Here is a 13,059-nt window from a genome sequence, read left to right as displayed (position 1 = left end):
TTATTGTAACAAGCTACAGTATAAGAAAAAAGAAAGAAAGATAGAAAGATATAATTTATCGAGGGAATAAAGGGGATATTTAATCAAATGACATAAAATGGTTGTACATTTTAAGAACAGGGATGGGGATTTTTTTCTTGTTAGGACAGAGTTGGAATAAAAATATCTGAATGAATGTTAAAGTATTTACAAGAGGGGCGGGATATGATACATTGAACAGGAAATAAGTGCTGAAGAGGTACTCGAGTGCCTCGGCTATGGTCATTTTCCCAGTGGTTAATGTTAGTCCATCGAGCCTGATGCTGATGGTGTCTGCCTTGAGCACATTGAGGGAGCCATGGAAAACGACAGTTGGGCAGGGGTGGACTTCCTGTAGAGGAAACAAGTAGGGGAAACATCAGGGCATGGTCATTTTAAACTTTGGTATGAATTGAAATCATGGAACTGGAACAGACCACACTTACATCTTCAACAGAGTATAAAAACTCAGTTTTCTCCTTGAAGAGTTCCGGCAGCAACAGCAGTGCAGCATCTGTTAAGAGACATTTACCCAAATGAATCATCATGCTTAGATTATCATTCACAGAGGTCATCATCGCAAAAACTAAATGTACCATAAACACCAATTATCCCTCAACATTCCAGCAAGAAAAATACATAATACATAGTAATATCTTTCCATTCCTTCTGTGATTCTCTTTCTCAGTGATTCTTCAAACTTAAATTTGTGTGAGTCAACTCAAGTCAGGTCAAGTCAACTTTATTTATATAGCGCATTTCATACACAGAGGTCATTCAATGTGCTTTAGTTTACATAACCAAAAGAATGTTTTCAGACTTTTGATCACAGAAGACACCTACCTTCTAATCTCTCATTTGTTGGCTCAAGGAGGGAGGGTGAAAACCTTTTCTGGCTGCCCTCCTTCACCACCCTGATGATTCTTGGGGCCAACTCGTGTATTGCAGTTTGCAAGCTCCTGTCCATGTCTATCCCAAATTTCATTTGCATCTCATGTTGCATCTTTAAGGATAACAAATTAAGAGTGAATGATAAATAGAATATACCCACTGTTGGTATTGTGTTAACTGTCTTGTGCACAATTTACTCACTAGCTGTGGGATGCCAAGAAATGGAAAAATCTCCATGACTTTCTTTGTTGGGAGAGTCATTGCTTCAATGCGCTTAAATAGCGTCCTCCTCATCCTGATTTTAATTTCTGCCAAATTTGGTTGCTTCTTGGCCAACTCCCTTAAGATGAAATTCAGGTGCTCTTGATAACTGGTGTCATCCTCTCCAACTGCTTCCAGCTCTAAAACCTGAAAACACAACACAATTTTATAAAACAAGTGTAATCAAATCAGTAGAGTGGCTGATTCTCCACAAACTCATTGTTACTCTTTTGCATGTGTGTGGCACTTGTTATTTGTATCTCAACAATAATGAAGTATGAAAAGGAAAACAAAAAATACCTCAAGCGAGGAACTGGAGTTACTGTGTGATGCTGAATAATCCAGTAATTCTGCTCTCCTTTTTGCCAGCTGAAATGGACAGTAATTCATGTCACATAGGATGAGTAAAGATAACATTCTTTGGTACCTGACACTTTTAAAAGAATAAAGATCAGAAAAACAAATAGCCTAATGTACCTCAGGTTCGATGGTAGTGTCCACATAGGATGTTTGCTCCACCATTCGTTTTTTGGTTCCATACTTTTTTTTCATTTGGAGGACTGTGGAGTTGTGCACAAGTGGAATCCTTTCCTTCTTGAATTTGTTACGGAGGCACTCTAACAATGTCTCCTAGATACAAGGATACAATGCAAATTGCAATAGTAAAATGACAGTATTTACACAGAAATAAAAAAAATAACCAAAACAGAAAGAGTCTTTGCAAGTAGCAGTACTGTGCATTACATGTCCAGATGAACTGCCATCTCTTAAGAATGGAAATTTTGTAATCAAACTCCCAGGACATCTCCATACATTTTGTGACTGGGATACCTAAAACAGATAATTATTTGTTAGTGAAATGCATCCTAAGGGCCTACTTTAGGACTTTTTAATCTCATCCTATAATCACAGACTAGTCTCAGACTACGTTCCCTATTTTCCACCCTGGCATGGTGGAAAACTCATTATTTTCAAAGCATAAAGTTTGTTTTAAAGATTTTGCACCTCTCTTTTTTTTTTTTAATAATGCCAAAGGGGTGTGGTAATTAACAACCTAACGAGTGGTCTGGCGCGTTCGTACACTACCTAAAACGCAATACGCCACTGACCAAGAGAAACCTAGGAAAAAACGCCACTGACCAAGAGAAAACTGTGAAAAATAACGCCATTACACCACTGACCAAGAGAAAACTGTGAAAATTGTTTTGTGTAAGCAGGCCCTAAAACTTGGAAGTTTATAAACCCCTGGGAAAAATGGAAAATAACTTTTTAGTAAAAATAAATCTGCTTTATATTTTGAACTAAACTTACCAAGTGTGTTTAGTGACATTATCAAACAGCACTTGAATCAATAATGCCCGTATATGTGATTTGTCCTTCCTTTTAAAGGCAGGATCTTTCCTCTGGAGAGCAGCTTGCAGTTCAGGAGGGAAGGTTGGCAGACTGAATACTGCTGGCCATGGTTGGGTCATATAAAACGCAGGGGGTTCTTGTCTAAAAAGAGAGTGGATAGGCTATTATTCAAAGCAATCTTATAATGTGTGTAGTTAACATATACAACCGAGTGTCCCCAGAAGAGATGGCATCTGAACACCAGGCAAAGACAGTCTAGATAGACAGGACAGTTTGTTGCCTGTGTTAATATTCTCTGAACATCATACACTTCAACTACATACACATTACATTAATGAACATGAGTTAATGTAGACATGCTATACTCACTGTGAGCGAGGTGTATGGTCCTCCAGGAGCAATCCAGCTTCACATCTGGGTGATGAGAGGAAAAGTAGTAAGATCAATGCCAGGCTTAAATTAAATGCTTGCTTACTTACTACCATGTCTACAGACTGGTTAACACATCTTACTTACTGTTCTGGGAACGACTGGGAGTTCTGGGAGTTTCTTAATTTATTCAGCTCCTTCATAAACATCACCTGTGACTTCATTAAAGGGAAAAGTTTCTCCACCATCCTTTCAGTCAGGCCCAGGAGTGTCTCCCCATCAATTTCCTGTTCTTTAAAAAAAAGAAAAATGTCAACTCAGTTCAAGTGTATAGTTTCATTGTGCACTAATGTTGTTTAAACACTGTAATACTAAAAGTAGTTCATCTATATGTTCACCTTTAACTTTGCACACTGTGATGCAGTGTGATAAATAAGTTGTCATCATAAACGTAAGAGTCAAGAGCGTGATAATCTTTCTCCTCCCCTGGATGAACAACAATCCAAGTTCTCTGGTCCTCCAGTTTGAAGGCATGGTAATGTCTGTCAAACGCTTTGGGAATCAACAACTGTCCAAATATCATCCAAACACCCCTAAACTGGACAATCTTGGCAATCTTTACAAAGACAGGAATATCCTCTTCCACAGAATCTATAATGAAGTTGTCATCTACAGTATATTTGATATTGTTGGTTAGGAGGGAGCTGACCACACTTAGTTTCTCCTCACTAGGGATGTCCACAATCCCACTTTTTCTACTCACTCCTTCCTGGATGTCCAATGACAAAGCCCGAATGGAACAAAGTCGCTCTCCCTCAGTGTAGTTGCTCTGATGGAGTACATCTAGTGATTGGAGTTCCCAGCACTGTCTTAACTGGTGTCTTTTAGAGAGGGTGTAGGACAGGTTTTTATAATTACAGGTGTTTCGGGATAATCTTTTAAAATACTGGTGCTTTCCCTCAAATCTCATGCACCACAGCGGTTTCAAGGGGCCAAATTCTAGAATCAGACGGGGATAGTGTATGAGGAAGTGAAGCTTGGGGGTGAAAGTCTCGGGGAATGCAGACTGGAAATCAGAAAGGAATTCACCTATTTGTTGACAGAGAAGAGGGATTACCCCCTTCCTTATGGAGGGGGAAAATATTACTTCGCCTATCTCTCGACACTTCAGGTAAATATCCCAGTGGACCTCACCTTGTGGGATATAATGTCCTATAAGAAATGGCAAAATCCTGAAGAGGCACCAATTCTGTGCTGCAGACCCTTGTAGTCTGGTCTGTTTTAAGACACTTTGAGATAACTGCTGTGGGATGTTGCTCCTGTCGTTCCTTCCTATTTTGAAAGCATCTAACTCAGCATTGATGTCGGTCAGTGAGACGATATGCATGGAATGTAATGCCTTGATGACGTGACAAATCACAACAGGTACAATGCCCTCCAAGAAATCATGCATCAAGTCAAGTGGAAATGCTCTTGTAACATCAAAGTAGTCCAGCTCACTAAATGGACATTTGCTGACCACACCATATGTCTGTTTAGAAACCTCCCTACTCTCCTTGAGTGCTTCCAGATGGTACTTGTGCACCTGAGAGGATCGGATTATAAGTTTGTCTTCATTCACATGGGACTTCAAGCACTTATAGGTGACCATGCAAAATCTGCACACACGTCCACTGCTAAAACAGCAGGTGAATCCTGCCAAGCTATGCGCTGATAAATTATCTGCTGAAACAGTAGCTAGAGCGCACTTTAAATTTATATGTTGCTGATTCAAGGAGATCCAGAGCCCATCAGTGTATGAAGTCTTAAGATCATCGATGAGGGGTTGTAAAATGTCTCTATATGAATATTTTTGGAGTAATTTGTGCTTCACCAGTATGCAGAGGTGTATGAACCTCAATAGTGATTTAAAATTCGATTCAAGATTGCCAATTGTAAAATAAAATGCTGTTAGCTTGTGAATTGATTTTTTGGAGCCTAAAGGGTTTACAACTTCAAATTCATCAGTATAGAGATGCAATCTCACAATACTAGAATCACCATAAAAAGGACTTCCTTGAAAAATCTCCCCATCAGTGAAGTCATTTAAAAAAAAAAGTATTTGGGGCTCTCTCACAGGTCCTTTGGAATGACTCAAAAATATCCTGTTTCTCCAAATGGGTCTTTAGAACATCAGTTATTGGTATATACTGAAAGGTATCTTCACCACCCTGGCTGTTACTACCTAGAACCTTTTGCACAGGCTCTACCAGATGAAGATGCTGTTTACTATACTGCAGAAGTTTGTACTCTGACTGCACATACTCAAATACAGAATCGAATACTCCGTCATTGGACAGCAAAACATCCAAGTCTTCGTGGTCCTCTAATCTGAAGCCTGCATTTTCTAAATGGAATTTTATGATTTCAGCATAATTTTGGTGAAAGAACTTCAAAACAAATTGTAGATTTGTGACAATTGTGTCTTGCGTCACTTTTGGTAAAAGATGCTTCTCCTGGAGATTTAAAATAAAAAGAGCCACATGCTGTTTCAGTCCAGACAAAAGTGTGTCCAAATCATTTGTTGGCAAAGATCTTCCATTTACTTCATCACAATCCTCATCATCTACATCAAAACATCGCCCTCTTGTACCTGCTCAAACACTGTTGTTTCTGAACTGGAACTTGTTGGCTGTAAAGCTTCTCTGTGTTTTCTATAAATGTGATTTCTTCAACATGCAACACTTCTGTAACTTCTACTGCATCTGTCTACATTGCAGACAATATTGAAGTTTGGTTGCTGGTTGTGCAATAACTGCAGGTGTGTTAAATACTTCCTTAACTGGAATTTCACCACATCACAGAATGGGCATTTGAAGAAATCCATTTAGGCATACCTCTGAAGGTTTCTTTGTAATCAACCAAATGCAAACTTTGGAGCCACTTGCCAACCTCGTCTTTGGTCCATTTGTCCACCATTATAATCTGGAATGAGAGAAAATCTAGTAACTTAAAAGTAAAGTATGTAACTTAACATTAAATCATGCATTAATCAATGTGTGTATTCATTTACCATAAACATAAACGTTAGTTAGCTGACTTATATTATTGTGACAATTTTGTGTTGCCAATGACAAAACTCAACACCATTTATTTGATGACATGTTTTCCTCATAGACTGTATATATAGAACTATATAAGGTTTTCCTTGTAAATTAACAAAACAGTCTGGTAATGAAACGTGAAATGTTACTGCTACCGTATCACTTTGGATTGTTGGCTGGCTGACGTTTGATTAGCTAGCACTAGTAGCTAGTTATCTCAACTCCCTAGTGCTAAACTATCCGCTAGCTAGTACGCTAACATTAGCTAGCTTAATTTATCGTTAGAGAATGTCAATGAACATCAACACCGAATACACGGTCAAAATCATCGATAAAAAAGCAATAGTTGATTTTATTGTAAGCCTGACAAGTAAGAAGTAAACTTATCTTCATGATGGATCTGCTAGTAGAGATAACTGATAAGATAGTTTCTAGCTACACTAACGTTAACAACAAACTAACAGCTGTTTCGACCGACAGTTTCGACAGCTGACAAAACCAAAACGCCCACAGGCGTTTAAGGGGAACGCCCCTATTTTTTATTTAAAGGAGTATCGCTTCATACAGTGGTTTGCAGAAAACAAAAAATGGGTGATAAAAGGAGATAAAAGTTTCGTGACACTTACCGTTAAAATCAAGTCCAGAATGGTTCCATAAAAATTCGTTGAAGTTCAAATAACCCTCGCGTGCATGAAATAGAACCCTTTTTAGGCAAAAGGTTCAATTTACTTGGCTAAGAACCTGCATGGTTCTATATAGCACCCCCAAGAACCCATTTTTTTAAGAGTGTACATAATGCAGTGTTATTACATAATGCGTTGTTACAGCCCTTGTCAGTTAATCATATTGGTGAATATTCCTGCTACGGTTACCATTAAAAATAATGTATGACATCAGTTGGTCTTAATGTCAGGTTTTGCCGATTAATCTTCACAGGTTTGGCCTTTTTGACACTTTCCCAGGCGTCGAATAATTAATCATGTCAGCCTGTGTTATGGGGAGACGCTTTAGGCTACTAAGTGCTTCTTAAAGGAACCATATGTAAGATTGTGGCCAAAACTGGTACTGCAATCACTTTCAAATTACTGTAGAGCGGTGTATCCCCTCCCCCTCCCCCCTGACTCGAGGTTGCCAACCCGGAAGCCGAAACACTACTGCCTTCGTGATTAGTACATAGGTGGACGGTGGCGCATCAGGCCAAAACACAACATGACATGACAAAACACAACATCAACATCAGTTGAGGGCTGCAACTTCACTTTTTAAAATGACAATATCCTGGCCGGACTGCTCTTGCCAGTGATATAAGTATTTGAAATTTACATGATTTCTTAATGTCTAGTGACATACCAGAGCCATTTTATGATTAATTGAAATACATTTCTTACATACGGTTCCTTTAAGTGCTTTTTACATGTTTCAGTGACACTTTCCCCAGTGTCCAGTAGGATCCGATAATGTTTGGCGTGATCCTGCAGAGTGGCATTTCGATACACCACTTCCTTCATGGGGGTGAATTATTACGGTATGAAAAGGAATGCAGGGTTCCCATAGCCCAGGTCATGGAATTTCTGTAATATCATGGAATTTTGGAAAGTCTATTCCAGACATGGAAAGTCATTTGATCATTTTGGGGGCAAATTCATTGAATATCAGGAGATTTTGTTATAGCAGTTTAAAATTTACTTGCGATACATTTATACAAATACAGTATACTTCCACTCAGTTATTAGCTTTACTGCTGAGTAGTTGTGTTTAGCCCAAGATTCCTGAACGCTACGCAACTGTTCTGAAAGCTTTGCTCGGCATATTGTACCCTTCATTATATAATAGGTCATGGAAATTCTATTTTTTGTCAGGGAAAAGTCATGACATTTTACATTTCACTTGGAGTGGGAACCCTGGGAATGATCAGATATCATGCATCATCCATACAGAAATAAATTGTGATATTTTTGAGAATCCAAGTTCACTGCAATCCATATTTTCTTACTAATTTGTTGTGCAGAGTGTGGGAAATGATACTTTTGCTTTGGGGCTTAACACTGGGTGAAAGGGCTCTGTATCAGGGAATATTTATAGTGATATGTTTCCTGATATGTGTAATATATGGTCATATATTGGTAGATATTTTGCGGACATTTTGCCCCTCAACAGCCTCCTCCATGGTGCATGGACATCTTTAGTAAACTCTTGGTGGAATAATAGTGAGCGAGGATGATTACTTTTGAAATGGTCCAAATGATGAGATGGTCAACTTTCACCCCAGGAAACTCTGGGTCGCTCATAAGAAGGTACGGGAGAAGGGTTTTTTCATTCTGGGACATATATTAAAATCTATATTTAGTTCTCAATGCATTCATGGTCATTATTTATGATGCCACACCCATGTGTTTATGTTTTAGCTTTGGATGTCAAGGAAAGAAAATCGTGTCATCATTGACAACATCAATATGGAATTTCAGTACATGTATCCTTATGTTTTCATGGTATGTATGTGATTCTCATTTGTTGTGCGGTGGGTGTGTTTGGCTTTAGAGATTGTCTTTGGCACCAGAAAGATCAGAAATACCACTGCTTTGTAGTGCTATGTGTAGATAAAGGTAATGTACAGCCCTCTATCAGGCCTTTGTTGTTACCTTGAGTCGAGAAAGTGGGCAAGAGACGACTCAAATCAGCTCTTCAGACTGTTCGACCTAATAGTAGTGGGGTTTTGTGTATAGGCAATTTGTCATTTTCATTTGAAATTAATTAAAAAGTTTCGTTTTCACTTCTAAATTGTAAATAAAGGCCTATAGAACAATCTTGGTTCGAGGGCCACCAAGCTGAGCAAAAATTGCCCTCCAATTAGAGTTTATGTAGATTTCCCATTGAAATGAATGGGATTCTTTGGATTTAGGTGGAAAAGTATCCAACCAGTACATTTTGGTCTAAACCATGAAGGGGAAACTGATTCTACACAGTACCATATATACCATGCTTTTTGAAAGCTTACACCCTCACGTTGTGATATGATATGACATAAGGTATGGCCCACCCTCCTCATTACCAGAATTATATAAAGTATCTGAAACCCACACTTGAGTAGAATTTCAGATATTTGATGAGAAATGACTTAAAGCGATGGTTCAGAGTAATTTCACCCTAGGCTCCTTTGCACCATGACCTCGAGCCAAACAACCCCACAGAAGCTTTTTTTCTCTTGGTTGAACATTGGTCGAGTTAGCGCTATCAGCCGAATGGCTTAGTGCAGGCGCTAATGGAACTAATGGTGTATCTTGTAACTACCCCACTAATAATGCCCGGAATGGTACCAAACTTCTACAGTAGTACAAATATGTTCTGTACTCATAAAACAAGGCATTGGAAAGTTTGTAAGTACACCAGGAGTTTATGTAAATATCACTTGCCTGATGGCTTCTACTCTCTGCTGCTACCGCTACTGTTGCGTTGACGTTACTTCCGTGTTTTGGGAAAAGCCTGTAAAAGTTTTTTGGTATATCCAAAGTTTTTCATATTTTTCCCGAAGTGTTTACAACTTAGTGTTAACTATTAATTGTTGCAATCTGGTACTATGAATAAAATATTAGTGCATCCCTGGAACTGGCCATCGTTAGACTACATCCTTATACATAATTTTCTGCTAGGACTTGATTAATACACAATTATCTGTAGACTTTATTACATTTCAAGTACTGTATACAGTTACACCTAACTTATTCTTTAACTATGGAAAACGGGAGGCGTAAGGGGAGGTGGTGGGTTGCGAGCGGAGTAATGCCGATGCTGCAACTTCGGCAGGTAGACTGGGAATAAATAACCTGTCTGATTGAAGGAGGTGTGGCAAATTCCGTCATGCTCCTTCTGAACTTCCGTTTGTAAACGCCATTTCACTAGTTCACATTCTGTAATTTGCAAAAAGATATAATAGCATAATAGAAAAGCATGTTTGGAGAAGTCTCTGGCCAGGGTCCTGAAGTGATTTGTGGGATTGTGCAGGAGTCAACTGCGCAGGCAGGAGTCGTGCAGGATTCCGCCATACACCCCAAAAAATTGCGTTAAAGATGAGGGACCCTATGGCCAGGACTACGCGGAACAAATTCAGCGGGAGAGCACTCAATGCAGGTGTACAGTTTGGAAAATGAACGTTAAGGGTTGTTTTAAGGACATGTTTGTGCATGCCCATAGCCAGCCAGTCAAAGGCAATTCAAAACGAGTCAGAAAGTCGAGACAGGACCCATCGTCAAAATTTCGGTGTCCACCACTCTAGTTCAACCAAAAAAAAAACAGAAAAGGGACTCAAAGTGCTAAATACTGGAATTATCCTTTAAGCTAGTACTGCCCATCTCTGCACGGTCGCAACAGGAGGAGGGGGAGGAGGTTGCGCAGCACCCTGGGTCGGCAAAGAGAAAGGAGGGGCTGGTTGATTAACTGGAAGTGGGGAAGGTTGATTAGCTGGAAAAGAGAAAGAGGCCACAGAAGTGGAAGGCAAGGTAGAGGGCTGCGTGTGGGCACCCATAACTTGCTGAGTTGAGTGAGCAGGGGGAAAAGGCTGATTAGCTGGAATAGAGAAAGAGGCCGCAGTAGTGGAAGGCAAGGTAGAGGGCTGCACGCGGGCAGCCATAACTTGCTGAGTTGAAAACCTGTTGCATGAACAGAGGGGGAGACGCCGGAGGAACGGAGCTCTGCGCTGCGCTGCGCTGCTGGTGCTCGGTTGATCGGCTTTAGTAAGAGGGGAAAGAGAAAAGGATCGAGTACTTGCTCAACACCCTGACTGGGGAGAAGTTCAACCAAAACGCGTCTTTGCGAGCGGAGTAACGCAGATGCTGCAACTTTGGCAGGTAGATTGCGAATAAATAACCTGTCTGATTGAAGGAGGCGTGGCAAATTCCATCATGCTCCTCCCGAACTTCCGTTTGCAAACGCCATAAATATGGACCACTTTATGTTAGAAATGGGTGACTTCTCTCCAAATTTATTTATTTATTTATTTATTTATTTGTAATAAAAACATTTTTACAAAGTACCAAATAAAGTGAGAATGAGTTTATTTCTTGTTAATAGGATTTTTCCTCAAACTTTGGGACCAGGGCCCCATCGAATACATGACTATTTCAGGCCTAATACGATATAATAATATGGCTTAACACATAATTGAACTTTAGACTATGATATAACATGTCAAATACTTTGTGTTGATACCCAACTTGTTCAATATTGACTACTTTTTGCATAAGCAATGGCTATTCATTTCTCATGTCTTAAAATCGGAAGTCAGAAAGTGGTCCACCAGATACAGTGGGAATGAGTTTATTTCTTGTTAACATGATATCTTAAACTCTGGGACCAGGGCTACAAGAAAATACCAATTAAGTCTAGTAGTTGGGTGGGGTGGCATTTGGACCCCTCCTAGCCCATAGACTATAAGACACAACAAATGGTACTTGTGTCAAGTCAGCAAATCTACTACCTCAACTAGTTTATCTTTTGGTCTTCGAAGCTGTGATGGAGTAGGGCACCTTTTTGTCTTTTTTTTTTTACTATGTATCCGATGCATCAGCATCAATAAATTGAGTAGGCCTAATCGACATCTCATACAGCAGGTATTATGAAGGCTACTCAGCACCACGTAAGAAAGGGACAAATGGCGGAATAGCCGCCAGCTGTAAAACACAAGCAGAGCTGCACATTGAGCCGAGAATTCCACATTAGCACGTTGGGGGGCTCACTCACTAAAATGTTGTGTGCTAAATCACGTGCTCGTTTTAATTATTGTAGATATTGTAGATGTTCATACTGTAGATGTGAAAAGGGCCCCCCTGGCCACTTCAATAGGTTGGTAACTCAGCTTAGTTAGGGTGGTCTGGGGGCATGCTCCCCCAGAAGAATTTTTTTTTTAAATAACCCCTTAAATAACGACTTCTGGTGAGTTTTTTGGAAAGAAGCATTAACCCTTTGAGACCTTAAATTTGTCATTGTAATCTATTCATCCTATATCTTGTTTTTGTTTATTTTTCAGGACAGTCTGGGATTTGAATCCATCTGGGAAAGTATATACTTGCATAGCCTATGTCTCTTATGTCAGCCTTTATATCAAGGGGAAACCATTTGTGTTTTTATGTCACCAGGAAGCATGTCAGTAGAAGTAGAGTTGAGTAGAGTAAACTCATGTATATCTCCAGGTCATTAACTCTTTAGGTGAGAACAACTTTTTAATTTTGTAGTATGAAAACTTAGAATATGCACCTCCCACTAAAAACATCCTAGAAGGATAATAGTTAGGGATATAAAAATGTATTCATTATAATTGATTGTTAGGGGACTCAGGTATAATTTAAAATGAAGTTTGAAAACCTGAGATGACTGATGTTAGCAGGCTAACAGCATTTGTGCAAAAAAGGATGTCTTAATACGGGCAGGGCAGGTTGGTACACTGATTTGGCACATACATTCCCGATGGCTATTTTGTGACAAATGTATAAACTGTGTATTTTACACATAAAAAACATCATCAATCTCTGTTTTAACATCGTTATTGTGATTACTGAACATAGTTTTACATTTGGAAGCATTTCAGACATTTTCAAACATTTGAAGTAAAAAAAAAAATCGGTAGGGACCAAAATGGTCTTGACAGTGGTCCTATTGAAGAAAAACACACAGGAAAGACATCAGCAAAGCTTAACAGGCAGTGAGATAGATGAACACTTCAAGCAAAAGCAAAAGGAGTACTGCAAAGGACTATAACATGGGTGTTCCAACCAGCCCCGGCTACATGTGCCAACCAACCCCGTGCCTGGGGCAGGTTGGCACACGTGCACAACCCCACTTTAATCATATATAACTCAAAACAAGGGATAATTTGTTGACATTGAATATATACAGTATTTAGCTGAGATCCCAAGCTTTCAGTTAAATACAATTTGACCGTTTTTAACGCATTGTAAGACGGAGAAATATAACCGAGAGTGAAAAGTGTTCCAACCAGCCCCGGTCTCCCCTATTTTTTGATTGGATGTCAGTGGATATTCTTTTTATTATTTGGCTGGTGATGGTGCGCTAGTTCTGAACCCTGCGAGAAATC

General features: G+C 39.4%; 2 protein-coding genes and 1 long non-coding RNA gene across 3 annotated transcripts; 1 reads left to right on the top strand and 2 right to left on the bottom strand.

The window, feature by feature from the left end:
- On the bottom strand, positions 1–1,962 carry LOC125291216. Its single transcript, XM_048237851.1, has 7 exons — positions 1,915–1,962; positions 1,648–1,800; positions 1,471–1,539; positions 1,111–1,317; positions 862–1,021; positions 465–532; positions 1–370 (listed from the first exon to the last, which is right to left on the bottom strand). Exons 2-7 carry the CDS (start codon positions 1,720–1,722, stop codon positions 80–82), a joined length of 870 nt encoding a protein of 289 aa, XP_048093808.1. The 5' UTR covers positions 1,723–1,800; positions 1,915–1,962; the 3' UTR covers positions 1–79.
- LOC125284970 (sterile alpha motif domain-containing protein 3-like) lies at positions 1,959–6,567 on the bottom strand. Its single transcript, XM_048229147.1, has 5 exons — positions 5,769–6,567; positions 3,040–3,184; positions 2,893–2,937; positions 2,482–2,664; positions 1,959–2,001 (listed from the first exon to the last, which is right to left on the bottom strand). Exons 1-5 carry the CDS (start codon positions 5,848–5,850, stop codon positions 1,959–1,961), a joined length of 498 nt encoding a protein of 165 aa, XP_048085104.1. The 5' UTR covers positions 5,851–6,567.
- Positions 6,568–7,345: 778 nt separating this feature from the next.
- LOC125291218 lies at positions 7,346–12,490 on the top strand. The gene is made up of 3 exons (XR_007192950.1): positions 7,346–8,269; positions 8,381–8,464; positions 11,995–12,490. It is a non-coding gene; the product is annotated as an uncharacterized LOC125291218 (long non-coding RNA).
- Positions 12,491–13,059: the final 569 nt, after the last annotated feature.

Source organism: Alosa alosa, chromosome 2 (assembly GCF_017589495.1).
Source record: "Alosa alosa isolate M-15738 ecotype Scorff River chromosome 2, AALO_Geno_1.1, whole genome shotgun sequence".
NCBI lineage: Eukaryota > Metazoa > Chordata > Actinopteri > Clupeiformes > Clupeidae > Alosa > Alosa alosa.
Note: the sequence above shows the minus strand (reverse complement) of the source record. Positions and strands in the feature narration are given on the sequence as shown.

Bases quoted from the DNA above. Each gene is read 5' to 3' on its own strand.
- LOC125291216 (XM_048237851.1), bottom strand. From the start codon at position 1,722: ATGAAAAAAAAGTATGGAACCAAAAAACGAATGGTGGAGCAAACATCC. The intron at 1,540-1,647 runs GTACATTAGGCT...TGTCCATTTCAG, and splicing joins ACACTACCATCGAACCTGAG to CTGGCAAAAAGGAGAGCAGA. The intron at 371-464 runs GTAAGTGTGGTC...TTTCCTCTACAG, and splicing joins TTTTATACTCTGTTGAAGAT to GAAGTCCACCCCTGCCCAAC.
- LOC125284970 (XM_048229147.1), bottom strand. From the start codon at position 5,850: ATGGTGGACAAATGGACCAAAGACGAGGTTGGCAAGTGGCTCCAAAGT. The intron at 3,185-5,768 runs GTATGCCTAAAT...TTTTTTTTAAAG, and splicing joins TTACAAAGAAACCTTCAGAG to AACAGGAAATTGATGGGGAG. The intron at 2,665-2,892 runs GTGAGTATAGCA...CTCTCTTTTTAG, and splicing joins GACCATACACCTCGCTCACA to ACAAGAACCCCCTGCGTTTT.